Source organism: Camelus ferus, chromosome 34, assembly GCF_009834535.1.
Source record: "Camelus ferus isolate YT-003-E chromosome 34, BCGSAC_Cfer_1.0, whole genome shotgun sequence".
Classification (NCBI taxonomy): Eukaryota; Metazoa; Chordata; class Mammalia; order Artiodactyla; family Camelidae; genus Camelus; species Camelus ferus.
This window is the reverse complement of record NC_045729.1, coordinates 16,681,650-16,709,521: the sequence shown is the minus strand read 5'-3', so window position 1 is coordinate 16,709,521 and position 27,872 is coordinate 16,681,650. Positions and strand designations below refer to the sequence as shown.

The 27,872-nt window shown below is 50.1% G+C and overlaps 1 protein-coding gene, 1 long non-coding RNA gene and 1 other non-coding gene across 19 annotated transcripts; 1 reads left to right on the top strand and 2 right to left on the bottom strand.

The window, feature by feature from the left end:
- Window positions 1-617: 617 nt before the first annotated feature.
- Window positions 618-27,872, bottom strand: CHD4 (chromodomain helicase DNA binding protein 4). 16 transcript variants are annotated; one of them, XM_032472934.1, is made up of 40 exons: window positions 27,702-27,872; window positions 26,683-26,860; window positions 23,070-23,191; window positions 22,667-22,861; window positions 22,331-22,449; window positions 21,964-22,205; window positions 21,589-21,716; window positions 21,204-21,339; window positions 20,879-21,057; window positions 20,440-20,679; window positions 19,604-19,807; window positions 19,280-19,485; window positions 18,787-18,918; window positions 18,612-18,708; window positions 17,766-17,957; window positions 17,142-17,342; window positions 16,817-16,954; window positions 16,441-16,562; window positions 16,153-16,326; window positions 15,674-15,815; window positions 15,450-15,581; window positions 15,220-15,337; window positions 13,318-13,442; window positions 12,757-12,994; window positions 12,416-12,591; window positions 8,817-8,997; window positions 8,646-8,732; window positions 8,471-8,559; window positions 8,234-8,367; window positions 7,759-7,903; window positions 7,501-7,666; window positions 7,138-7,235; window positions 6,898-7,018; window positions 6,566-6,637; window positions 6,125-6,262; window positions 5,762-5,870; window positions 5,519-5,651; window positions 2,248-2,446; window positions 1,357-1,520; window positions 618-1,178 (listed from the first exon to the last, which is right to left on the bottom strand). In XM_032472934.1, exons 2-40 carry the CDS (start codon window positions 26,780-26,782, stop codon window positions 1,161-1,163), a joined length of 5,712 nt encoding a protein of 1,903 aa, XP_032328825.1. In that variant the 5' UTR covers window positions 26,783-26,860; window positions 27,702-27,872; the 3' UTR covers window positions 618-1,160. The 16 variants fall into 16 exon arrangements, with proteins under 16 accessions (XP_032328825.1, XP_032328828.1, XP_032328818.1 ...); XM_032472937.1 differs by having other exon boundaries at window positions 2,251-2,446; XM_032472927.1 differs by having other exon boundaries at window positions 22,667-22,882; window positions 26,620-26,860; window positions 27,702-27,857.
- LOC116661272 lies at window positions 1,121-6,798 on the top strand. Of its 2 annotated transcripts, none has more exons than XR_004317095.1 (2): window positions 1,121-1,247; window positions 6,269-6,798. It is a non-coding gene; the product is annotated as an uncharacterized LOC116661272 (long non-coding RNA). The 2 variants fall into 2 exon arrangements; XR_004317094.1 differs by lacking the exon at window positions 1,121-1,247 and adding an exon at window positions 1,487-1,620.
- LOC116661388 lies at window positions 7,322-7,461 on the bottom strand. The gene has a single exon (XR_004317280.1).

Sequence of the window (27,872 nt, the reverse complement as noted above, 5' to 3'; positions counted from 1 at the left end):
CTCGAACGGAAGGGCCAGAGCAGAGCCCTTATCCGGGTGTCCTCTGCCCGGCGTCGCCTCAAGATCGGGGGATCCCACACCATTCACTATGACTCAGAAACCCTCTTCCTTGAACCCACAGACCCCGCGCTGCCCCTCAGGTAAGGGTCTTCTCTGCCTAAGATTCCATCTTGGCCATCAGGAGGAAGGCATGTTGCATCTTCTCAAGTTAACAGAACTGACTTCAGCCTAAGTAGTGCTTACTAGCTGTTAAAACCTGTTCCAGCACTTTACGGGTTTCATCTTCACAACTCTGAAGATCTCTATTTTGTGCATGAGACATCCACAGCCTGGAGTTCACATCCTCAAGCTCACAGAGCCAGGAGGCCGCAGTGCAAGGTGTGAACCCCGGGTGGCTCCGGGGTCTCCGCTGTCCACAGGCGGTGGCGTCCTCGCCGCCGGGACACTTGCTCTTCGTACAATCTCCGACACAAGGAAACCATCAGTCTTCAATTGCACGCTTCCCGGGGCTTCCAACAGACACACTCACCCATCTCCACCCACACTAAATCAGAGCACTAAAATACAAGGAAACTTTTATTTTCAATTTTCGTCAAGAAATTTGCTGTGTTTTTTTATGCTTTTGGTTCTTTTCCTTTTTTTTTTTTTTTTTCTTTTCCACTTTATTTCATTCTAGCCGCTCAGGGGCTGGAGCCGCTGGGTTCCTGGTATTAAAAAGATGCCAACAGAGGTAGCTGTGTCTCGCCCAGGGGCCCGGCCCACTGTGAATACCCCCAAAAAAGGAGAAAAGAAAACACAAAATAAACCAACAAAATAAAACCAAAAGGACGAAGAAATTCAGATCGTTTTCTTCAAGCCTGGCGGGAACCCACAACAGTTTGTAACAGACGTTACAGTGGGGAGAAGCCAGGGCCCAGGCCAGCCCGCCAGCTCCCTGCAGATGGCGCCGGCGCTACTGCTGCACGTCTCTCCAGCAGGAAGGGCACCACTGCCCCTCACTCCCTCCCCTCCCCCAGTGCACGGGGGTTGTTCCTCTACAACATGGAAGATGGGGCAGAAGGAAAGAGAGGGTCTCTCAGGCCCCCAGGGGAGAAGCTGGGCAAGGGAAAGTGAGGAAGGTCACTGCTCAGCGGTGGAGGCGGTATCATCAATCTGGATCTTCACTGCTGCTGGGCTACCTGTAGGGAAAGAGCGAAGGATGAGAATTCCAGACCAAAGAACCCACCTGATCCCAAGGGAACTCACTGGTAAGCCAGCCCCACCTGCCCAGTATGTAAAGCTAGGGACAGACAGCAAAGTCACACGTTCCAGAATGGCTCTGTTGGAACAGCTGGCCAGAGAACAACGGTCCTATACCTGCTGTGGAGTCGGTTCAGGTGCCCGGTTTGCCAGGCGGCTGAGAATGTTACGCTCTGACATCTGTAGCCTCACAGCAACTGGGGGAATTCGGGCAATAGTAGCTGGGAGTCGAGTCACATCGGCTTTCATGTCACTCAGCAGTTCTTCTAGCTGTTTCAGAACTGCACGGGGAGAAGAGGTGGCGGTGAGCCATGGTGGTCGAGACTGAGACCCATCTCACCGTAAGTGGACCAAGCCCCCCTATTACTTCTCAGTCACCAGGTGAGAGATGTGCTGGAGTATTCTTTTGTCACTGAGCACCTGACCTGGCCTCCACCACACTCAAACTCCTATTCTTCATGTTCCAGTTCCAACTGTCCATGATTCTGTGCTTTTTAAAAGTCACCTGACCCTCACTGTCCCTTCATCCCTACTGTCTTTATCTCCTCCACTTGTTGAATGGCTGTTCCTATTGATTCCTTTTCCCACTGTCTTTCCTCTCCACCTTTGGAGCTGTCTCCGTCTTCCTTTGTAACAGCCTTCTTTTCCTTATTTCACCCTCCATCCCCCCACACACAGTGTTTTAACTTTAGAAACAAAATGTTGGAAAGGGTCTAGAATTTGACAGGATCTTAAATCACCTGAGTATCCCAGGTGAAATTATATTATCCTGCTTTGCTTCAGAGAAGCAAAGAACTTAAATATATTAAAGGAGGCAAAGAAAGACTGTCCTTGATTGCCTCTGAAATGTTAGCTTCCCAGGGAGGAAGGCAAGGATCCCTAGCGCATCCTAAGCTCCTAGGCAGAGGGGCGCTGAAAAAGGTCAGGAACTGAGGAGTAAATATGGGGGGGGGGGGGCAGCAGAGGAGGAAGGAGGCTGAGTCAGCAGGAGGCAGGGGAGCCACTGGCTACCTTTGTGCAGGACTGCATTGGCTGGCTTGTTTCCTGCCATTGACTCCTTGGACAGGTGCTGATGACTCTCCGCCAAGCACTCCACCTCAGCAAAGCGGGTATTTAGGGCCATGGAAGGGTGAGAGGGGTCCTCTGACATGTTCAGGTAAGCTGCCCGGCGCAGCTGTTCCTCAATCACCAGGGCTTGTTCTAAGAGCTGGACGAGGGAGAGAGGAGACAGAAGGTGAATTAACACTGCTTACTTCTGGTGGGCCTCCCAGAACCTGTAAAGAACCTTCCGATGGCCCCACACCCGACCAGTTCAGCGTTATGTTGCTTTTTTTTTAACCCTCCTTTGGAGGTTGGTGTTTTTAAGGCTCTTAACCCTTTACTGATTCACTCTTAACACAAAAATGATAAAAACTCAAATTCAGAAAATACAGAATATATAAGAGAATTAAGATCACAATTCCACCTCCTAAAGATACTGTTAACATTCTGAGGTCTTCCGTTGCATTTGTATTTTACAAAAATTAAGATCATTCTATGTAAGTATTTACATTGTGTTTTCACTCTAAAAGTTATAGAGTAAGGATTCTCCTTTATTATTAATTGCCGTTTATAAAAGATGACTTTTAATGGTTGCATGGCAGTCCATCCTATGGATATACCTACTATATCATTTAGGTTGTTTTACTCCTTAAAATTATTCCTGTTGTTTCTTTTGTCTCCATCTCACCCGCATTCCTTTCCTTCCTCAATAGGCAACCCTTCTAATACACTGTGTACCTTTTTGAGAGTATTCTTGAAGACTGAGGATTGTTTCATCTGCACATTTCTAATTTACAGAATGATGTTTTTCTGTCTGTTATAGAATGCTTTTTCTTCCTTCACCTACTATACATCTTTTTAAAGCTCCCCTCATGTTGTTATAGGACATGTATTTTGTTACTTCTGTTGCTCACATCACCTGCTCTGTGATGTGAGTCCACACTTTACCTGCCCATACTCCCCATGTCGAACATCTACATTGCCTCCAGGCCCCACCACCAAAACTCATACTGCAGTGAACACTCTTACACATGTCACCGGCATGAAAGTTTCTTTGACATATATTCCAAGAGACAGAATGCTGATTTGTAAGTTATGAGACTTACTCTGCTCAAGCATCCACTGGTTCTTAAAAAGAATAAATCCATTAGGGGTCATGGAAGAGGGCAGTATGAGAATAATGGACTCTTGTTTCTTCCACAAGACCAGGCTCCATCAGGGCCCACTAACTTATCCCAAACAGACGGAGCATCTACTTTCAACCATACACCCTGTCTCCTCCCCAACTCTCTCCGCCCTCCCGCCCCAAACCATGAGCTTTCTCCAGGATCAGTCCTTGGCTGTTCTTTTAAAGCATTCTCCCAAGAGATCTCTCCCTTCCTGGCACCAGCCAGCACCTCTATGCAAGTGAGCTGGGCTTTTCAGACCTGTGTCTCAGGCACTGACTGTTCCGATCCCACTCATGCACGGTTGATCACTTTGATCCCACTTGTTGATGGTGGCAGGGGTACTGAGAGGATATGTACTTGCGAGAAACATCAAGTGACTTCTCTAAAATTGAACTTACTCTTTTCTATAAACTGCTCCCTCTCTTCACTTCTCTGATCTGCCAATGATAATTTAACTTTCTCAGCAACTCACACTGAAGACTTCAGTTATTTTTGGTGTCTCACTTCTTTGTAACCCAAATCCAGTAAATTAAGACTAGGCAAACCACGGCCTGTGGGCCAAATCTGTGCCACTGCCTGTTTCTCGAGGGCCCAAGAACTAAGAATGTTTTTTTTTAAGTTTTAAATGGTTGGGGAAAAGTAAAAATAATAGTTTATGACACTTCATAAAAATTATATGAAGTTCAAGTGTTTGTGTCGATCAAGTTTACGGAAGCACATTGGTGCTTACTTATCCCCTGTGGCTGCTGCACACCGTGGCAGAGTTGTGACAATGTTCCACGAAGCCTGAAACAGTTCCTCTCTGGCCCCTTAACAAAGTTTGCTAATCCCTACAGTAAGTCGGTAAATCCTATAAATTCTTTGGTGTTTTGTTTCCTTTATCTCTTCCTTTTCATTTTCCACAACCAGCATCACAACCCAGCCCTTGCTAACTCATGACCATGTGATGGTCCTGTCATCTCACTGAACTGAAATGTTCTGTTTCAGTTTCCTTTGGTCATATCAAAATTCTTCACAAACCCTCCATGGCTGCCCATGAACTATAGGGTAAGAGCCAAACTCTCTTATCTAGTGCCAAAACCCCACCTACTGACTTCTAGCCCTTAACTCTCTCTCCAGCTTACCTCCCACCATCACTAGCACAGTGTCTTCCACACCCCACCTGGACCACAGGCTGTTTCCAGACACGCAAAGCTCTGCAGACTCTGTTTTTGCTCAGCCTAATCCCTTGGGTCCAAACAGCCTTCCATTCCCATCCAGCAGTCTCTGTAACATTCATCACAGCTTCATTCCAGGGCCGCTGTCCCCGGGAAGCATCTCTGAACCCTCTCCCCACTGCCCACATTCCCTCTACAGAACTTCCTTATGGATTCAGAGCCTCCCTCCCAACACACACAGTGGCATTCATTTGACCATGTATCTGCCTCTATTTAAACCCAACGTTCCTGGAGAGCAGGCACCAGGCCTTATTTGTCTCTTGTCCCTGTGCCACCCACTGCTTGGGCACATGATGTTGTGAGGTTTATTAGTGTACAATCCTTATCTTCCTATTATGCTCAGCGTACGATCCATGTGTCTCATCTGCATGGTTTTCCATTTTGATGGTTTGCACACAAGGTACCCTCGACATCCATTTGCTGAGTTTCTGAGTAAGACCCCATCAGCCCTAGGGTTATTAGTCCCAGTGATTCTGAAAATGAATCTACCCCCGCCCATATCCACACACTCTCAGACCCAGAAAAAAGGTCCAGCAGCCCCCTAACAGCCCTGCATCCTCAGAGATCCAATTCAACCCCACCTCTGCATCTTTCCTGAACACTAGTGTTCCCCTGGCACACCCGCTGCACTGCTCTGTGTCACTCATTAGGCACAGTCTTCAGCCCTTGAAAAGCTGGTTCATTTTCAAGTCTGTCTTGATCTCTAGTATTTAAGATACTTGAGAGCAAAGCCTTTCACAGAATACAAAAAGTTAAGTACAGAGAACACAGCACTATGGCTGGATGAACAGACTCCCTCTCGCACTCTAGAGGCCATCACTTCAACACTGTATTCCTCCCCATCCTGCTCACCTTGAACCTTCGGGCTAGAAACTTATTCTTGATCTCTAAGAAATTGCCACGGTTCATTTCACCCTTGAAAGGCTCGTTGAGGATAGCGTAGCGCGGGTCATTCTGGATGTCCTGCCACCGGGCATAGCCATGGCTATTGGAAAATTGCTCAGGAAAACGAAACAAGGAGAGTAAGAACTTCAAACTGTGGGACCTTCAGAAACCTTCACCAACAACCTCAGCCCAGACTCCGGCAAAGGATACTTTATGATGCCAGCCAGCAGCCAGTAGTCATGCCGTCGGTGCCAGATCTCGTAAGTCTTCTTGGTGACTGTGGCTGCCCGCTCCTCATTCTGCCAAAGGGAGTGTAATTCTGGAATGGAATTTAGGGAAGGTTGGGGAGAAAAAGAAAGGCAAACATCCATGAGATTCTAAGCTATTTATTCCTGATCCCCAGATACCAGCTTAGTAGTACACCTCTGGCTTCCTAACACAGACCCCGGAGCAGCAAGTGGTCATCCTGGCATTCCCTCATCTAGGAGAGGTGAAGTCTCTGTACCCTGGCTTCTAACAAGAACCTTAATTTCACCTCAAATCCTAACTCCACGGGGCCCCTCTTTTTCATACCAGTAAAACCGCCATCTGCGATGTTGAACATGAAACGCTGTTTAATGTTTTTCTTCTGCTTCTCATCATTTAGGTCCTTGGGGGTCTCTCCATTCTGAAGCATCACCTCTTTTTTCTCTTCTTCTTCTTTCTTCTCTTCTGCAGGATATGCCGAAGAAAGATGTCAGTTCTAGAGGGAGGCCCAGCACCTTCCCCACAGCACCTTATGTATCCACATGCTTCTGCCCTCTCTCCACCTAAGTGCTTCTCAAACCCAGAAAAAGGCGCCAGTGGCCCACTGACAACCAAATGTGGGGAGAGATGGAGTCTTTCAGCTTGGGATATATGGTTACATGGGTGTGGATGGGAAGGCTGAGGGGTGGAGGGGTGTCCTGGAGATAAAGTCCTTCCTTTCAGTTTTAGAGTCCTTTTAAACCACAGTCAGCTTCTCCAAACACCCACCTTTGTCCTCCACCACAATGGGAGTCAGGTCGACTGCTGACTTCTCCTCCACCTTCTCCACGTCAGCAGTACCTGGGGAGACAGAGGGCACTGAGGGCGTACCCAAAGAACAGTGTTCTCTGTTCTACGGTATATGCAGCTGGAACAGTCCAAAACTTAAATCTCGATGATTAAAGTCATAAAAGATGTCCTGAGAGAGAAAAAGCCCACAATTTAAAATCCAGGTTGCAGGATTCTTGAGTGTGTCGCTTCCTCCAGCCTTCTCTCCCGCCTGGCTGAAGTCCCAGAGCCACTAGTTCACAGGGATCTAGAGTGCTTGAAAATGTGGATACCTTTGGGATCTGTCTCCATAGGTTCCTCTGTTCTCTCCTTCACCTCTGCCTTTTCCACTTTCTCCTCTCCCTCAGGAGGTTCAACGAGGACCTTCTCATCCTCTGAGGCAGGGGCTGGGGCCTGTGTACACGTCAAAGAAAAAAAGACAGACATTGAAGAAAGATGGGTCAGGACCCAAGAGGCAGAGTGGACTTATCCACCTGCCTTTGGTGTGGCATCCAGTCACCCTCATCTCTTACCTCAACAGTGGCCTCAGGGGCTGTAGATTTAACCTCCTTTTCTCCTTCTCCACTCTCTTCTTCTTTGACGCTATTTTCCTCTATTTTTATCCCATCCTCTGCAGACCAATAATAGACACTAATTAGGAAGGTCCCGGATCAGAGAGAAGGTCATGCCTTCTCATCTTAAATTGTCTCATCTTAAGTTGTCCTCTCGTGCCTTTAAGAGCCAGCCCAGTTCTTAGGACGGCCCTCCTAAACTGAGAGGGAGATTGCTGTGTGTCCTGCCAGACTCCCCTGTTAGAACTGAGCACAGAGGATCAGAAAAAGCACAGGCCAGGACAAGAAGAGGAGGACAGAAAGTGATAGTCCAGGCAGACTTACCAGCAGGTGGGGCAGGTGCAGGAGTATTGGGCTGTGTGTCCCCAGGAGTGGAGGGTGTAGGCGTCTTTGGGGAAGGTGACCCTGGCTGGGACATCTTCTTGTTCTCCTCTACTTCAGCAAGTTCGGGCATGCTCCAGCGCCCGTTAACATGTTCAAACTCCTGAACCTGCAGTGATGGGACAAGAGGTTGAAGCCTCCACTCATTTCCTGCAGTTTCCCCCAGAGACCCTGAACAGCGGAGAGAGGCTCAGGGCTCACCTTCTTGCGAATCAAGGACATGACACCAATCCTAGTAAGGACATGCTGGCGAGACAAGCCTTCTCGGGGGACACCGTCAGCAAAGGTCTCAGCCCCATCTGCTCCCGGCTCACATAAATGCCGCATAAAGAGAGAGACGTAAGCCCTGTAGTAAAGAGGTAAAGAAGTGGTTAAACAGCAGTCATGCCAACTCCTGGAGCAGATCCCTCCCACCTGCAGTCAGGCATCATCCCAGATGACAAACATGGCTCTGTCTGCGCTAAGTCCACCATCGCACAGAAAGCTGGTCTCCCCACCCCACACTCTGCCCCAGTTCCCCTTCCAGGGAAGCTAGGGACACAAACAACCCTAACACCTCACTGTCAACTTGAGCAGAGGAAACAGCCAGTTTCCCTGCACAGCCTGGACTAACACAGTGGAATGACCAAGATCACAAGCCCTCACTCTCCCTCAGTCATTCCAACTCTCAACTTACTTGAACTCTTTCTCTGACTTGCCACGCAGATCCCTCACAAGCCACTGTGTGGTAAAAGCATCCTGAGGTGGCATCCCGTATCGCATAATTGCATTAAGAAAGGCTTTCCTCTGGCGAGCATTAAAGCCAAGTACCTGGGGGAGGAAGAAACCTAGGTGAGAGGGAGCAGACTTCACTCCACCAAAGACCCAGTTATCCACACTCACCCAACCTTCCCCAGCACCGTATGCTACTTACTTCAATATTCCCACCAACACGGGCCAACAGAGGAGGCAATGGTTTATCTTTATCATTCCGCAGGCCCTTGCGGCTAGGCCTGCGGGGAGCTGCGGGAAGAAGAGGATGCATGAGTGACACTGGTAGGGATGTCAAAGCAGGATTGAAAGAGCCAGGAAAAAGGCACAGCCCTCACCTTCTGAACGTTCATCAAAGTCTTCATCACCTTCCTCTGAGGCCACTGAATAATCGGACTGGTTGTCGGACTGGTCGTCCTGCCAATCTGGAGGGAGAGAGGGCAGATGAGCGGGGCCCACTGCTCTAGTGGAACGGCCCATGGGTGGGGGGCGGGGCCGGCCACACACACCTCGGTCCTCCTGGGAGCCATCATTGTAGTTGACCTGTTTACGGATTCTTTTTCCTTTGCCCAGATTTCGGGCCAGATCTTCTTGCTGCTGCTCATAATGGTGCCGCAGCAATTTCTCCCAGTAGTCAGGATCCACACTTTCTTCCTGTTTTATGATTTCCCGTTCTACCTCCTCTTCCTCCTGGGACAGAGGGAGGGCCAGGACTCAGAGGTGCTGAAGTCAGCACCACCAGCTACCCCTGGTCCTCACAGTTCCCATCCTGCTAGCTCCTTTCCATGACTGGACCCTGAAATACTTGGTGTGCCTGCCTGGACCTGAGAACTTGAATTTAATTGACAAGATGTGGTTCCTCTTAATTATATAAAGATTAGCATTCAGCATAACTAAAGAAAAATATGGGACCAAGCTGTTATCACAAGAGAAGGATGAGGAGACATACGCTCTTTTAGCCCTCGTTACTGACACGCACAGCCAGGAGACAGTGCCATGTAGGAGACTCAGAGCCTCAGCAAGCACAATGGAGAAGCTTCTGAAACACTGCAAAAGATTTTCCCCAGAGATAAAGTAGAAAGGCCAATGCCCTTTCTGTTCTACATAAACTTCATAAAAGTTTACCAACTTTGTGGGAAAAAATGACATATGCATCCTCTTATATCCCAATAATGTTTATGCTCCTTTGAAAGTCTTACATTATTTTCAGCTACTTCAGGACCCCTAAGTCCAAATCCCTTGCATTAGATTTAAGCTGCTGCTAACAGCGTAATACTAGAAACAACCTAAATATCCATCGGTGTGGAACCTGAATAATTATGGGAGGGGGAGGAGGCGAAATGGGTGAAGAGAGTCAAAAGGAATAAACTTCCAGTTATAAGATAAATAAGTCATGGTGATATTATGTGCAGTGGTAATACCACCACCCTGCATATCTGGAAGTTGCCAAAAAAGCAGCTCATAAAGTTCTCATCGTAAGAAAGTAAGTGCAACTATGTATGGCGACAGATACTGATTAAACTTGTTGGGATGACTGTGTCTCAAAGTACATACAAATACCAAATCATTATGTCGCACACCTGACACTAATATAATGGTATATGTCAATTATATCTCAATTTTCTTAAAGAAATTATGGTACTTCCAAACAAGGATATAATATGCAGCAAAAAAAGTGAGGGGGAGGGTAGGTGGGAGGAGAAGCTCTTTATGTATTGATCTGGATGAAATCTTTCAAGATTTATTAGGTGTAAAGAAAGACTAACAACTATATGCCATTCTGGAAAAGAAAACTATGGAGGTAATAAAAAGATCACTGGTTGCCAGGAGTTTGGGGGGAGGGGAAATGAATACACAGAGAAGGAAGTTTTTTAGGGCAGTGAAAATACTTCATGTAACATTATAACGATGAACATATCATTAAACTTTTGTCCAAACGTGTAGAATGGGCAACACTATTCACTTCATTAGTATGAACCCTAAGGTGAACTATGGACTTTGGTGATTATGTTGTGTCACTGTAGTTCATCCTTGGTTAAAAAAAAGTACCACTCTGGTGACTGTTGTTGATAATGGCTGTGCGTGTCTATGGAGAGAGAACAGACAGGACATTCCTCTCCCTTTCTGTCAGTTTTGTTGTAAACCTAAAACTGCTCAAAAAAAGTCTTAAAATTGAATAAAAAAGATTAGGTGGACGTGAGGAAGGTAAGAGAGCATTATGTATAAGAAACTACTTTCCTTGGAGTTCTAGATTTGCAGATACTAACTAATATACATAAAATAGATGAACAAGTTTATACTGTACAGCACAGGGAACGATATTCAGTATCTTGTAGTAACTTATGATGAAAAAAGAATATGAAAATGAATATATGTATGTTTGTGTATGACTGAAGTATTTATTATGCTGTACACAAAACTGACACACTGTAAACTGACTGTACTTCAATAAAAATATATATATAAAAAAAGAAGGGGTGACGGAGTGAGACGCACAGACTATTGGGTGTAAGACAGACTCAAGGATGTCTTGTACAACATGGGGAATGTGGCCAATGTTCTGTAATAACTATAAATGGAAATTAATCTTTAGAAATTATATCAATTTTTTTAATTTTATAATTTTAATTTTAAAAAAGAAAAAAAAAAAACTACTTTCCTTGAAAGAAAAATGGTATTTGTGTGTATATATCTATGTGTATACCCATGTATATGTAATTCATATGCACATTAAATAATTTTAGAAAGACATACAAGAGACTGAAAACGTAACTTAGGCCCAGGAAGGGAGCCAGGCAGCCAGAGGACTGGGGTGTATGTTTCACATTGTGAACCAGGTGAATTACAGCTGGCCTTTGAACAACACAGGTTTGGACTGTGCGGGTCCACCTGTACGCACATGGATATTTTTCAGCAGTAAATGCTACATGGTCTATGGTTGGTTGAATCTGCAGATACAGAGGAACCACAGGTATGGAGGGCCAACTACAAGTTATGTGAGGATTAAACCCTGCATTGTTCAAGGTCCACTGTACTATCTATTCAAAAAATAATATTTAAAAATACTATAAACAGCAGCTGCAGCCACTAACGAGAAGGCCATCTATATACCTGTGCAGTCACTGGCAGAGGTCACCAACGGGAGGGAGCACACCACTGCTCCCTTCCAACGGCTCAGCATGCGCCGCCCCAGCCAGTCACTCCCGCAGGCAGTCACCGCCCCAACGGGAACCCGGAGCCCCTGAAGGAGGGCAGTTCTGACTGGTTACTACTGGTCTACAGACCTGCCAGACTCCACGCCAGTTACACACAAATGACGTGTGCAGCATCACTTTTAAAAATAAAGACAATGCCTATGCATCAGCAGGACACAGCAAGAGGGAAAGTTCTGAATTAGAAGGATGAGAAATGATGGCAAAGGCCACCAGAAACCGATGCCAATCCCAGGTACCCTGACCGGGGTGGTTTAAAGGAGACTAGAAGAGAAAGCAGTTTTTTTCCCCCATTTTACACCCTATGATATCATTTGGGGGGAAAAAATCATTACAGAAGCCATACATTTATCACTGAGTACCTTTTGTTTTCTACTGAAAAAAAAAAAAAAAAAAAAAAACAGAAAAGAAAAAAGGCAGAAACTAACATTGTAAATCAACTATATTTAACTAAAGATAAGTAAATAAATAAAGCACTTCTTGGACTCTTAAATAAGAAGTAAAAGTGAAAATAATTCTAATGTTTTAAAAAGCACAGGGAGACAGGCCAAGGATGTATCCTATGTCCTACCTTTTCTCCAGAGGAACCTGCGATAGCAATCAAAAGTTTATTTGTTAATAAAACACATAAGAGAAAATAAAAGGAGATTCTGATTTAAAAAGCTAACATGAATGTTCTGAGTGTGAAATGTGGCCATGAGTTTCCCAACAGTCATGTCTAAGATGGGAATGTGATTTGCTCGTATGTTACTATATTTCTTTTCAAAAGAGGAGGTTTATCAATTTGTCAACATACTAATTTGCCTACAGAAGTTTCCCTCTTGTCTCCAACACCACCTTGATCTCAATTCCAATTTCTGGACCAAAGCACAGCACTGCCCTGGACTGATACTCACCCCCATTTCTTCTTCTCGTACCACATACTGGGCCACTTTGAATGAGCTCAAATATTCATTCATGCCCTGCAATTCTGTATCTTCCGTCTCATCCTGGTTACGATCCAGCAGTCGTTCAATGGCCTTATCATCGTAGTGGATAACGCTGCTGTCTTCTCCCTCTTTGTTGTCTCCTCCTATAAAGAATCAGGGGTCCATGCCCCCCCCAGTTAGCTTCAGCAGCTGCAGTGGAAAAAGCAAGTCCCACAGGACCCTAGGCCCGAATCTCAGGACCCCAGGTATCAAAGATACCCTCTAAAGAGGCCAAGCCCCACACCAAAACAAGTTCCTGCCTAGCTCACCTCCATCTGTGGCTTCATCCTTGAATAGCTCCTCAGTGCCAAACTTGAGGATGTCATCGAGCTCCTGCTTGGACATGGACCCAGTCTTGGAGCCCAGCCCAGGCCGCACAACGAGATGCGTCAGCATCATCTTCTTCTTTGCCACCTGCGTGATGCGCTCTTCCACTGACGCACGGGTCACAAACCGATAGATCATCACCTTCTTATTTTGCCCAATACGGTGAGCTCTGCTAAAGGCCTGGAGGTGGGCAGAAAAGAAAGTCAGAAACTGAAGTAACCATATTTTCTTGCCTTGACTTCCACATAATGAGCTCAATCCACCAGCTTGTCTTCGTATAAAACTTCCCTTTGCACCCCTACCCCCAGACACCACAATCTATCATGTTACCCAAAATGGGACCACAGCTAACCCAAATTCCCTAGCTTACAACAAGGCAGAAGACATTTAAAAGGACTCTATTGTCTCCCCCTGAAACAACGAATTCCAAATGGTGGGGCCCTCACAGAACACTGTGGATTCCCCACAAATCACCACACACCAAGGCCGCTGCCTCTGCTCACCTGGATGTCATTATGGGGGTTCCAGTCAGAGTCATAGATAATAACTGTGTCAGCAGTGGCCAGGTTGATTCCGAGGCCCCCAGCTCGGGTAGAGAGCAAGAAGCAGAACTGCTGAGCGCCCGGGGCTGAGAAAGGAACCAAACAGCATCAGAGGTGTCTCCTGAACTTCAGTTAACAAATGTAGAAGGAGTGTCAGAAACAAAAAGCTTCAACAGATGAACACCAGAGTAATCACCACAAGGACCACCGATGGACACTGAAGTCAGTGTGAAAGTTTAAGGAGAAACAGAATGTTACCATAGTCTCATTTAACTCCCCCAAGATATTTATCAATTGCAATGAAAAAAAGAGAGTAACTGCGCAGTGGAGAAATTCAGCTGATACCACCTTAACCAGCTGATCAAGGCTACCACCACCAATGGGTCATTATCAACATCACGTCCTCCCACAATGTGACGCACTGGGAAGGACACAGCATCGCTTCTGAGGCATTCTTGGCCAAAATGTCTACTGTCAATCTAATGAGAAAACATCAGAAAAAGCTAAACTTAAGAGACAGTCTACAAAACAGGTGACCAGTAACCAACAGAGGCTATCACATCATGCAGGGAAAGGGAGGAATGAAGACAGAACAACTGAATGCGACAAGGGGTCTGCGACTGGGTCCCGACCCAGGGAGAGTGCTGACATTCAAGTCAAGTCTGTGCTGAATTAACAGTACAACACCAGTGTTCATTTCCTGGTTTTGATCACTGCACTGTGGTTATATAGCCATTATTAAGAGAAGCTGGGCAAAGGCTGTACATGAACTCTGCGCTATGTTTTGAACTTTAAGTTCAAAATTATTTCAAATTATAACAAAAAACATGGAAAATAGTACGGAGATTCCTTAAAAAACTGAAAATAGTTACCATATGATCCAGCAATCCCACTACTGGGCATATATCCAAAGAAAATTCTAATTCGAAAAGATATGCACCCCAATGTTCACAACACTATAATAGCCAAGACATGTAAGCAACCTAAATGTTCATCAACAGATGACTGGACAAAGAAGATGTGGTGTGTATACATACACACACACACACACACACACACACACACACAAATGGATTATTACTCAGCCACAAAAAAGAATGAAATAATGCCATTTGCAGCAACATGGATGGACTTAGAGATTCTCATATTAAGTGAATTAATAAAGAGAAAGACAAATATCATATGCTATCACTTATATGTGGAATCTTAAAAAAAAGAATACAAACGAACTCATTTACAAAACAAAAAGACTCACAGACATAGAAAACTTATGGTTACCACGGGGAAAGGGGCTGGAAGGGATAAATTAAAGGAGTTTGGATACAAACTACTGTAGACAAAACAGATAAACAACAAGATCCTATTGCACAGCACAGAGAACTACATTCAGTATCTTGTAATAATAACCTACCATGAAAAAGAATGCGTGTGTGTGTATAACTGAATCACTATACAATACACCAGGAACTAGCACAACATTGTAAATCAAATATATTTCCATAAAAAAAAGTAAAAATAAAAATAAAAAGAAGAGGAGGTGGTGGTGGCTACTGAGACAAGTCTGCCACTAACTTGCTACATGGGCTTGACAAGTCCTGGTCCCTCCTAAGGCCTCAAGATGCAATGAGGAGGGTTAAATAAAATGCCCTTCTTTCTAGCAGAAAGAACAAAGACTGCAAAGGGGGAAGAATCTCTTATGAATAGTCCAGTACATTCTTCCAATGAAGAAAAAGTCCTCTTCCACATCAACTGACAAAGACCCCAAACCACTACAGAGAAAGGCAGATACATGAGAACAAGTGACCAGTCCAAAGACACGAGTGAACAAGGATGCTGGGATCGAAGCCACTCCTCCCTGCTCACCATTGAAGCGGTCAATGGCCTCCTGACGCATGTTCCCAGTGATTCCACCATCAATACGTTCATATTTATAACCTTCATGTTCCAAGAAATCCTCCAGCAGGTCCAGCATCTTGGTCATCTGGAAAAGGAACAAGGTTTAATTTCGGGCAAGTCAGATGAAAATCCCCTCCCTAGGTCACTGACTGGTCCCCTGCTGCCCACTGAAGCTCCCAGCCCAGCACACACAATACCTGGGAGAAGATGAGGACACGGTGCCCACCCTCCTTAAGGTTCTTGAGCATCTTCTGTAGCAGCAATAATTTCCCAGATGCCCTGATTAGGGCACTGCCATCATACATGCCATTAGGCATCTTAGGGGCTTCCTGAGGAAAGAGATAAAAGGAAAAAAAAAATTGAAAGAGAGCCCAAGTGCAGCAGTTCCCACCCAAGGAGGACAAGAGGCGGCTCAGCGTACCATTGCAGCCACCGGGAAGAGGTATGGGTGGTTGCAGCACTTCTTAAGATCCATCACCACGTTCAGGAGAGAGACCTGGTTGCCGCCGCCTCGAGCATTGAGTGCCTCAAAATTCCGAGTCAGGATGTACTTGTAGTATTTCCTACGGGGACAAGACGGCAAGAGAGGTCACGCTAAGAGCCTTCACATGACTCATGATGCAGGCGCAAGGTCTGACATCTTCCTTCCAACATATCTCACTTTGGGACCGAGGAAACCTAATAAGCACACCATCACCATCATTTTAAATCAGCTAAGGAACAACGAAATGAACTCTGGGCCCCAGCTCCCTGGCAACAGGTTTCTTTAGGCCTTGCTTGCTCCGGTCACCAGATGCCTTGAAGCGGAGTAGGAGGAGGACCAAGAACCACTGTGCGGACTGGCAGACATCTAACCAGATTTACAAAATGGAGTCAATGCTTCTGTCCCTTCAGACTCACTTCTGCATGGGGCTCAGCTCCACACGCACAATCAGTTCTGTCTTGGATGGCATGTTCTTGAACACGTCAGCTTTGAGCCTCCGCAACATGTGAGGTCCCAGCATGTCATGTAGTTTTTTAATCTGGTCTTCCTTGGCAATGTCAGCAAACTCCTCCAAGAAGCCTTCCAGATTGCTTCAGAAAGAGGAGAAAGTTGTTGGAGAGAAGCAAAGGGAGGAAGTGAGACAGGAAATGGGCAAAAGGCAGAATCAGAAGAATTATGAGCCGATTATGGTTGAACACACTTACTGGAACCTCTCAGGGGTGAGAAAGTTGAGCAGGTGAAACAACTCTTCTAGATTGTTCTGTAATGGCGTCCCAGTCAGCAGCAGCTTGTGCTGGAGTGAGTAACCATTTAAGACTCGGAAGAACTGGTGAGCAGATGGAGAGAAGTGAATTCAGTGAGAAGAGGGCTCCAGCACATCTCCGCAAGTTCAGAGCTGTTTCACCGCCCAGCAGGTAAGCCCCCACCCCCACCCCCACCTCTCCGTTAAGGCCTGACCTCAGGGGTGATCACAAGGAGAAGGAAGGCAGAGACCCTTCTTCCCCTCCTCTCCGCCTGAGTCTCCCCTTACTGAGTAGGTGGTCCTAGAACTGGGGGCCGCAACCTGCCCCCCCGCCTCACCTTAGACTGATTATTCTTGAGCCGATGGGCTTCATCCACGATGAGGCAGGCCCAGTCGATAGAGCCCAAGATGGCCATGTCAATGGTGATCAACTCATAGGACGTCAGCAGCACGTGGAACTTCACAGATGCCTCTTTCTGCGTAAGAAGGCAACCTGGTCACAAGTGTCCGACTCCGCCAGTATAAGCGAAGTCAAGGGACGTGGGGGTCTCCCCCCTCCGCTGTTATCCTTTCGCCTCACCCCAGGGGCCAGGGCACGACAAGGAAGACTAAACCCACAGCTACACCTCCCTCTCGAGGGTTGCCTCCCCCTCACCCAGATACCTTCATGCGGGAAGCCTTCTTGCCACCACGAATGGCATTGTCCTCAAAGGAGAACTCATTCTCTCGGATGATGGCGCGGCTGTCTTTGTCCCCCACGTAGGTCACCACGTACATATCTGGGGCCCACATTTCAAACTCTCGCTCCCAGTTGATGATGGTAGAAAGAGGGGCACTCACTAGGAAGGGGCCTTTAGAATGACCCTTTGGGGAAGAAGAGAAGCCGCGGAGTTGAGGACTGAGGGCCCTACACACGAGCCCAGCCCCAGGAGCCCTCTGCTGCTCCTCCCCCTCCCCTTCCTCTACGTGTGAACCCACCCTGCCTGCCCCTTCCCCACAAAGCCCTGCCTGCTCCACTGGGGGCCTGAAGCCTCGCCCCTTCTACCCAAAGGCTTTCCACACTAGCTCCACCCGCAGTCCTGCTCATCTCAACACACTTCCGCTCCCTGGGACTGAGGCTGCCATTGCCCAGGGCCCTGCTGCACCCCCGTGTCTATCTGTCACCCAACCATCTTCTTCAGGGCCACAGACCAGTGTTTTTTCCCTTTTTCTGTCTCCTCAGAGTGTGAGAGAAGGCCATGAACACAAAGCACCCACGTAAGACACTAGGAGCGCCAGCTCTCCTACCTCCTTGTAGAGGGAATAGAGGAAGACTGCTGTCTGGACCGTCTTCCCGAGGCCCATCTCGTCAGCCAGGATGGTGTCAGTGCCCTGAGCCCAGGAGAAGCGCAACCAGTTCAAGCCCTCCATCTGATAGGGGTGCAGGGTTCCACCTGTGGCATCCAGGTACTCTGGCTGTCGCTCATATTTCACTGTTGGCTGAAGGATGAAATAAAGAAGTCAAGAGCTGGCAAGGAATTCCCGTCCTTCCATAAGACACCAGCTGCCTCCTCCTCACATATCCTCACTGGATCTGCCTTGAGGGAGCCACAAAAAATTGTGGGGAAAAAGATGCTCAACGGTTCCTGTAACTTGGTGTCTGAATTTGGGTCCTCCAGGAAGCAAAACAAGACGGAGATCTAAGCCCTACGCTGATCTGAGGTCCTATAGAAATCGTAGTCTCCTTGGCAGTACAGTAACTCTACTAGTCAGGATCCGCCAGGTGAACGATCATATGCTTCCCCTAAATTCATCTTTTTAACCTTAACCAAACTCGCGTTCTACTACACAAAACCTGGAGGAACTGAGCCACAAATTAAGGGTCAGAAAACCGAGGTTCCAAAATTAAGTTTCATAAAAGCATGGCTGTGTGACCCCTCCAGAAATAATACTGAAAACACCAATGATGTTTCCTGATGATGAAGAGAAAGTAAAGAATCCCAGTATTTTCTCTGGTTTACAGACACGTGGAGAGCAGGGAAGGAGAGTCCATGAAGCACCACAGCTACAGAATCACTTGCCACCATGACCTTGAGCCCCACCGTCAGACCGGAGCACATCACACCAACTGCCCTCCCTCCTCCACCAACTCACGTCAACCGTAGGAGTCTCAGGGGGCCTCTCCAACTTCCTCAGCTTCACCTTCTTGAGCTTCTTGCCTGGTCGTCCCTCCTCACCCCTCATCAGCTCCCTAAAGCAGACAGACGTGTCACACAGCTGCCAAGGGTCCTTCTCAGCCAGAAGCATCTCCGCCTCACAGATCCCCCACCTGTGATTCCAGTAGCTCTGCTTGAACAGGTCGTAGTCCTGTATCTCCACATCCTCGCTCTCCCAGGACGCCTGATCGTACGGCAAGTCCCGCCACTTGATCAAGTAGTGGACGTGGCCCTTCTTGTCCACGCTGCAAGGTCAAGGAGAAAACCCTCAGAGCCAGAAGGCCACCCGCCTCACCTCCTAAGTTAGCCCTGCCCACAGTTGATGTTCTAAACCAGACCTCTAGGAAGGCCAGGGTGATAGTCAGGTGATACCACATGTGCTCAGAACCAGATATGTCTGGTCTACCAGTCTGCACCAAAAATAATATCTAATCTATAGTCTGTGGCTCAAACACCAGGATTCAGTCAGTTAATAATACACTGAGTGTCTTGTCAAGTGTAAATTCCTGGTGACATCCATTTTCTTAATCCCCTTTGGCAGGGAAGTCTCCCCAGGACACACGCCCAGTACGCCCAAGACAAGCAGCAGCCCGGCCCTGCTGGGACCTGTGGTTGAGGATGCGGTGGACCATCATCCACTCGGGCTTTATCCCGTAGCGGTAGAAGCGCTCCTCCATCTCCGCAAACTTAGGGTCCTTGTTCTTCCGCTTTCGGCTCTTCTCTTCATCCCCCCCAAAGTCCCCAGAGGGCGGCTCGTCCATGTCATTCTTCCGCTGATAGTTTCGGAACATCACTTGACAGTGCAGCTCCAACTGCAGGCAAATTAAAAGAGAGTCACCAACGAGCTACGTTCGCTCCTTCCACCCACGAGGCTGCTTTCTCGCTACCCTCTTCACTGCCGCCCCCACCGCGAGCCCGCCCCAGGGTTACCTGCAGCTCAGACACCCAGGAGCAGTGCCAGTAAGACATGCCTTGCCACTTCACAAAGAACTGCCGCTCTGGCCGCCCCTCCAAGGGCTTGGGGGACGGAGTATTGGGATCGGCGTCTGGGGGCCGAGGCACTGGTGTGGGAGATGGTGGCTGACCCCACTTCCAGATTAGGATCTTCTGAACTTTACCCTTAAGAGCTGGACACTGAAAGAAATAATTCAACACCAACTCATTACCATTGAGAGGGAGGAGCCCACAGCTCCAACCCATCAAAGAGTTACTAAAATCTCATTTCAGGTCAGATCTAATCCCAGGACCCTTCTAGGGGGAGAGTAAGAGAATTCCCTCTCCGTCTCTGGGCTTCAGCCAGGATTCACGTGCTGTTTTCACTCCTGTCAGCTTAGCAGAGTCAGCAGCTAGACTCCACGACAACCTGCAACAAGCAAGCACGGAAAACCCACCGACCTGGAGCCCAGAATGCCTCTCCTGAGCAATCCAAAAGCAGTAGGTGGCCCTATAAAACTAACCCAAGCTACCAAGGCCCAGGGGCTGGGTGTGAGGCCAGAGGAGGATGTCCTGGAAGGAAGAACATGGCTGCATCCTCCTCAGGAGAGCTGGCAAAGCATCAACGCCTCTGCTCCAGGTCAGTCCTATGTTTTCCCAGGAAAGGGATCCCAGGACTCTATGAGGAAGGAAAACACCTGTCCCAAGGCTCAAGGGTCTACAATTCTGCAATGACCTGCACCTCAGCCTTGTGAAGCCTACACGGAAGAGGGGTACACCCTTCTAGACCACCCCGCCCACACCTCCTGCTGTGGCGGGGCTCAGACACTCACCGTACAACGGGGACAGAGCCATTCACCATTGGGGATCTCTGGCAGCGGGGGGTTCAGGCAGTGGATGTGGTAGGAAGAAGGGCAGGTGTCACAGCACAGCAGCTCCCCGCCATCCTTGCAGACCCGACAGAATTCCATATGGTGGTCATCCTCCTCTTCAGGGTCTCCACCAACCTCTTCCAGGATCTCCTCACCCTCTGAATTGTCCTCCTTGGCCTCCCACTGGATGCCTTCCTTCTCCTGCCATCAAGGACCACAGCGTCAGATTATTACCACCCCCCCACCCCCAAGTCTGAACCATGCCTACCACTCCTCCAAAGGCTTCCAAGAGCCCACCGCCAGCACCACCACCACTTCTACCCTCTCTAGGCCTCAAGGAGTTGTATCATCCCACCCTTCCTCCCCAGGGCTCCAAAGGGCACAACAGCCAGGTACTCACGCAGTGCGGACAGCTCCACTTGCCCTCAGGAGCCTTCTCCATATCCGGATCCAGGCAGACCATGTGGTAAGCTCGGGGGCAGGTGTCGCACAGGATGATCTCCCCGCCTTGCTGGCACACCTCGCAATAGTCCTGGTGGTCTGTCTCATAACCATCCACAGCAGTCACCTCCTCCTCGCCTAGGCAAGGAAGAGGGGAAGCCCAGTTATTAGAAAAAGACTACCTCCCCCCACCCCCTAAGCCCGACCTCGATCTCCTGAGGGAGATTCTTCCCCCGTCATTCCCCCCTCACCCCACCACATACTGACACAGAAAAGAAACACACCTTTCTTTTTCTTTTTAGTGGTTCGGAGTTTCTTGCGGCTGCGGCTGCTGCGGCTGGTAGAACCATCAGAAACAGAATAGCTATTGATACTGGCGTCATCGAAGTCAGACTCCACATCTAAGTCGTCATCCTCGCTCTGGCAGAATGAGAAGGAACAAGGTTAGAGTTCAAGCCAAGGGGAAGGAGAGTGGTAGAGAAGGGATCACCCTTCTACTGGGGGTGTTGGAATCCCAGCAAGGACTGTGCCACATGGAGCCCAGGCACCTGGTCTGTGGCCAGCTCCCCACATTCTGATACGCCTAATGTGAAGGCCCCAACCTGACATAAGGCAACAACCTCTCCATTGACTAAGGCACCCTCACCAAGGGACGGGCTGGGCTCTCACCGAGGATCTCTTACGCTTAGAACCAAAACCTCCCAGCTTGATTTTCAGGGGAGCTACTTTCTTGGGTTTAGGCTTCTTGGCATCAGGGACACGCGGGCTGCCCTTGGGCTTCCTCCGAGCATTGGGACCTAAAATCAGGAGTGCGAGTGAGATTGTACAATTCAAATGCACATCATAGGGCAGAAGATGGGGAAAATAAGATTTTCTCCACCAAAAATATTTCCGCATGTTCTGCTTCCCAAATCTCCCTCCTAATCCAAGATCCACTCCTCCCTCCTATTGTCTCTCTGGGCCGACAGAACAGTGTTTCCGTGCTTCCTCTGACTTCAACATTCTAAGCCCACACCAGTCCCCTCCCACGGAGTCCCATTTCACCTTTGCCCTCCTTGGTCTTGGCCTTGCGGATAGGAACCTCCACAGGAGGAGGTGGTGGCGCCACTTCAGTGGCTGTCACCATGCTCTCCACCACGGCCACTGCTGCCGCTGCTGCCGCTGCCACGGAAGCCCCGGAACTGCCTTTGAAGGGGTTGTTGGTGCTGAACTCCCGCCACTTCGCACCTAAAACCATCATCATCTTGGAAACAGCGATCTTGGGGTTTTTGGCAGCAATGAGGGGTCTGGTGGAGAAATGGACAAGGACAGAAAAGAAGAACAGTTTAAAAATAAAAGAGGTGGGGAAAAGAAGTTAGAAGAGATTCCAGAAGCATTCTCCATCCCCTGCCCCCAAGACCCTCTTGTTTACCGGACAAACTGGCTGAAGGCCTTGTAGTTGGTAAGGGTGCGGTAATCCTCCTCTGAGAACACGTGGTCAATGTCTTCCATGCCCCAGTCTTCCAGGAGCTGAGCAGATGATTTGGGCTCCTGCAGAGAGAGCATGGTCAAAGACCTGACTCCTAGTGCCCACACTTGCTAAGGGAATCTGAGTTGAAACTAAGGCCTGCAAGACCTTAAGTTTGAGAGAGTTAAGAGGAGATCATCAGAAAGAGGCGGGGAGGACATGTTCTGAGGGGCAGAAGAGGACCTGGGAAACAGGGCACAGAAGTTAACAGCACAGGAAAGAGGATGGAGGTCCAGGCACCTTTGAATCATCATCATCGTCGTCCTCCTCCTCCTCCTCTTTCCGCTTGGATTTGCTCTTCTTTTCTTTCTTAGGTCCAAGCTTCTTCTTCTTCTTCTTGCCAGGGGTATAGTCGCTGCCCTCACTGTCTGAGCGCAGAGCCACCTCTTCCTCCTCCTCCACAAACTCCGGCCCCTCCCCAGAGCTGTCCCCCAGCTGCTGGCATAAGAGCATACGCTGGAGCAGGGAAGGGAGGAGAGGGAGACAGACACACACATGCTACACACATGCTGACCTCAGGACAGCCCTGAGGCAGTGCCCAGGCCCTGGCCCACCACTCCAGGGCAAGGATCAGAGGCCTCCAGCCCCTCAGAGCTCAGCCCTTTTTCCTCTCACTCCCCATAACACCCAGTCACCCACTCACCTCCTTTTTCTGGCGCTTGCTCTTAGGGATTTTAGGGTCCCGAGGTTTCTTAGGCTTTTTCTTTTTCTTGAGCTTTGGAGTCTCTGCTTCTGACAAATCCTCTTCCGGGTCGTCTTCGTTTTCTACATATATTTGGCCAAGAATGGTAGGCAGGGAAAAGATCAATAGCGAAAGGTTAGAGCCTAATCCAGAGGCTTTAGATTTTATTCCCCCACCTCTTGTCCCAGATTCCACTGAAGAGCCTGCTACACACGCCACAGAAGGAAGCTGATACTCAGGACAAAAACAGACAAAGAGAGAGCTGGATATACCCGAAATAGGCCTGCCAGGCCAGACCAGGCCCACCTCGGGCAGCTGTCCAGACCCCTGCCTACTCTCCCCATCCCTATCAGCAGTCCTCTATACGTCCACTGGGGCAGCTGAATCAAGCTGCTTACAGTTAACCAAATAAGAGAAATAGGTCTAGTTCTGCAACTGGCCACCAACTACTCTGTAAACCAAGAAATGAGAATGAAAGGTCCTACCCAGAAGGCAGAAACTAAAGAATACACCTTCACCACATTTCCAGAACAGTATCTGCTCAGGGGTCCCAGAAACCACACCCTTTGCTACTCCCTCTGGGTCATCACTGCTCAGAACAACCAGAACCTCCAAGCCCCAGGTCCAGCTGCCAGCCCAGGATCTCACCCACTCCCAACACAATTTCCTTCCCCCTCCAGCTCCACTGTTCCTCCCCAGCTTCTCCTGGGTCAGTAGCCTCTTCTCCCCAGGGGCCCAAATCAGCCCAGCTGTCACCATCCCCCCCACCCTCCGCCCATCTGGCTCCACCTCCTCCCCTGGCTGGGCACACACACAAAGCCTGGGGTAACACTGAGTGCTCCTGGGCGGGCATAGGTGGGAAGGGGCATGGGGGTTGGGAGAGAAGGCCAGGAGGCAGCTTCCTTTGTAAAAGACATTCACACCAGTTCCCTCCTCCCTCCTCTCCTTCTTCCCAAGCCACCCCCACCCAAGGAGGGGGAGTGGAGAAGGGAGTGCAGGGAAGGAGGGAGGGCCTCGCCCACTGAGGAGAGGGAAAATGGCTCCTGACCACAGAAGCCAGCCCAGGGCACCCAGCTGCCAACAGAGGACAGACAGGAAGTGGCAGGGGAGGGGGTGGGGTTGAGAGAGGTAGCCGGGGAAAGACTACTGTCTCACAGAAGACTTCCCAAATTATTACCTGGCCCCAGGTCCCGATGCCATCTCTCCTGACACCTACTCTGGGATGACACAGTTCTCAAGAGGCCATTCTAACGTCCTAGGCTGGGAAACCCAAGACAACCTGAAGGGCAGCACCAGGGGAGGGACTGACTTCCTCCTGCCATCATTATTCTCTCAATCATCAGACCTGAGACCTAACAGAGCTCAGGGGAGCTGTGGTTGGAGCCCACCACCTTCTTTCTGACACCCAAAAGGTGTACCTTGAAGAATGGGAGCCCACAAGACGTCTCTGGAACTTATTTTTCTCATCGCCCCCACCCAGAGTGCAGGCCATAGAACCTACACCACTTCTTACAGCGGAGGTAGCCACCTGTCCAACACGTAGGAATCACACGTTCACACCAGCAAAAAGCAGCAGCACCCAGAGAGTGGTGGACCACAGCATGAATCCGTCACTCCTACACATGCGCTCAGCTCCTGACCCCCAAAAATGGCCCTAAAATGCCTCTAGCTCCGCCCTTCCTGTGCACGGCAGATCCTAGAGAACAGGAGACATCAGGCTGGACAAAGCACCATCAGCCTTCCCCTTTTCTTCAGCCCAGGATCAGGCCAAGACAGCTCCTCCCATTCCCTTGGGAAGGGAACACCAGCCTGGATCTCACCAGAAAGAATCATTTCCTTAAGGGCTTCTCCCCATCAATCCCATATGGCCCCCTTCGCCAATCAGCCATGTCTCTGGGTTCTTCCTCTTCATCACCTCCGTAAAAGCTGGAAGTGGAGACAAGGACAAACCCATGGAGGCAAAGGGGACACACTGCCATCCACATAAGACCCTCCAACGTCTCAGGCAGATGTGCTGACATGGCAACGGCACACTGGCTGAGACATAGAGGAAGATTTGGGAAAGGGGCCGGAATGGGGTGTGGCAAGTGGAAAAACTGGGTCATGCTACAGCTTGGGGCAGAGTTCACCCTGGGAGCTGCACAGCTCCCAATCAACACAGGGGCAGCCCCGGACCCAGGGACCAATGGGAAGCCAAGATGTGGAGCCAACATCGGGTGGATGGCGCTGCTACTTCTCCTGCCCCTCACAGAAAGGACAGGATCACCTCATCACTACCACCACCCTGCCCCCTCCTCGGGCAACAGCGCAGAAATCCACCAGTTTGCCCTACACAGTAATGAGACTCAAGCCTGTTTCTCATCCCAACAGCTTAAGACTCAGTAACAAGACTGACCCTCTCCTAAGTGGCCTCAGGCTGAAGTGAAGCGCCAAATGTGGAAACATCTCTCCCAGACCACCTCAACTTGCAGCTGGAGCTAAGAAGAGAGAAGGCAAAAGTGAAAGCTGTTCCACGGGAAACAATAGGACCAGCAGGCTCCAGAATTAAAAATCTAAACAGAGATGAAGAAACAGCATGTGGGAAAAACAAAGCTAGGAGAAAAGATCAAGGAAGCAAGAAGGTTACTAACCTAGGGACTCTGAAGAAAGACAGAGGACAGAGACATCCACTTAGAAATATGACATCCGTCATCATTTGAGGTATCAAGAACCACTTCAATCAGGAAGGCTGGTTATATCCATACGGGTTTGGCCAGTCCAAGGAGCCACCCCAAAACACAGACCAAGGAGCACAACCCCCAACACACCTACGCACACAGTTCACACCACCAGCCCAAAAAACCCCAAGCTACCTGCACGGAGGCAAAAGCCTCTAAGGAAAAAAGCCAGGACTAAGTCCACTCGCCAGGAGAAGAGGAGCGCCCAGGGTGTCAGCTCCCTTCTCTTTGCCCTCCTAGTACATCCTGCAGGGCATTACATCCTACCCCTTGCCCCGCTCAAAACATTTCCACAATCTGCCTGCCTAAAAGTACTCTGGATCCCAGCTGCGGAGCGCAACAATTCAAAACTTCACACAGTTGAAGCAGCACAGAAAGCCGGTAACTGATCAGAAGCTAAAAATAATCAGAGTAACCAGTACTCCCTTTCCTTTCCACAGCAGCAACCACAGGATCCTACTCGCAGAGATGCCGGGCTGGTCTCCTCCAACAGCAATCTTCAACACCCCCCCCCACCCCACCCCCGCAGAGCCTCCAGGGGTCCCAGCTACCTGCATTCCTCCCGGGACCCACATAAGGCAAAGCCTGCCAGCCCAGAGAGCTCCCTCAGCTGGGAACTGCATAGCATTCGCGAAGACAGTGCAGCAAGCTTGCATCGGGGTCCGCGGAGCCCGGGAGGCACATGGCTTCCACCCCCCCACCCCCCACAAGAGCTCCGCAGAAGGGAACCACTCCCTTCAGATGCCCTCCACCTCAAACTGCAGAGAAAGCCCCAAAACTCAATCCTGTCTCACCAGAGTCACCAGGGAGGGCCCAGATGGCTCCTTCCTGCCCGGGGCCCTCGGGGAAGATGTTACCTGGGTGCGGTGGGGGCAGGCTGTTGTTCAAAAGTGCATCCATATCCTCCTCCTCACTGCCCGCTGAGCAGGGGGACGGGGAGCCCAGGCCCGACGCCATCCCCTTCCGCTCCCGGCCAGGGAATTGGCCCAGCTGCTCCTGCCTGCGGCCTGGGGCCCTCGACACTGGCCCGAGTCACTGTGCGGGGGAGGGGGGAGAGAAAGAGAACAGTCAGTGACGCGCACGGCCCCCTCCCCCACCCCACCGCGCTTTCCGCCCACCCCCGGCCCCCCCCAGCCGCCCGAGCAGGGCACCCGAACCACTCAGGCTGAACTTAGTTCCACACTCCCGGGGGCAGCCCGGAAGCCAGCTCCCCGACTGGAGCCCCCCAGACAAGAGGGAGCGGCGCCCCCGAGGGCAGGCCGGTGCCGGCGTGGGGAGGGGACAAGCCACTGGACTGAGCCGGGCGTGACGAGGGAGGGGGTCTGAGTGGCCGCGGTGCGGGGGGGGGGGTGCCAGGGGAGACGACCGGAGGAGAGGCGCTCGGGGACACAAGGTCACTTGGGGGTGGGGGGGCGCCTCCCTGCGCCTGGGGAGGGGCCAGTCCTCAGACAGGGCAGCTCTCCAAAAGCTGTCCTCTGGGACAACTCGGGTTCTCCGGAGGAGCCGCGGGGACGAGGGGGCGTGGAGGCTCAGCGCTCCGGGGGGCTGCAGGCAGGGGCTTGGGGGGGGGTCGGAGCTCCCACCAGGCAGGGGGCCGGGCCACGTGTCCTGGGGGGCAACTGAGCAAAGGGCGAGGGGGTGCGCCGGGCATTGTGGGCGACTAAGCCCGAGGTGGGAGTCGCGAGGAGTGAGACTCAGGCTGGGCGAGGGCGGGGGCTGGGCGCCCTGCAGGGACTGGAGAGGCAGGGTCGGCTCCCAGGGCAGGGGGCGGTCCGCGGGTCCGGGGACGCCTGAGAAGCTAGGGGGTGGAGGGATGACCCTCGGGGCTGGTCGAACTGCGAGGGCCGTCTCTTTGGGAACCCCGCGCTCTCCTCACCCCGGAGCCGCCGCAGGTCGCGCTGGGTCCGGCCCGGTGTCACTCCCGCTCCGGCTCCTCCTCGCCGCGGCCGAAGGGGGGAAAATGGCTCCGGCTCCGGCGTCGCCTCTTAAAGGGCCCGAAACACCGGCCGGGAAATCCCACCACACAGGCCCCGCCCCCCCACGGACA

Excerpts from the sequence above, each read along its gene's own strand:
- CHD4 (XM_032472922.1), bottom strand. The coding sequence starts at position 26,782 with ATGGCGTCGGGCCTGGGCTCCCCGTCCCCCTGCTCAGCGGGCAGTGAG. Across the intron at positions 16,563-16,816 it reads TCAAGAATAATCAGTCTAAG|TTCTTCCGAGTCTTAAATGG; the intron begins GTGAGGCGGGGG and ends TCTGCTCACCAG. Across the intron at positions 6,638-6,897 it reads TATGGAGACAGATCCCAAAG|GTACTGCTGACGTGGAGAAG; the intron begins GTATCCACATTT and ends CTGTCTCCCCAG.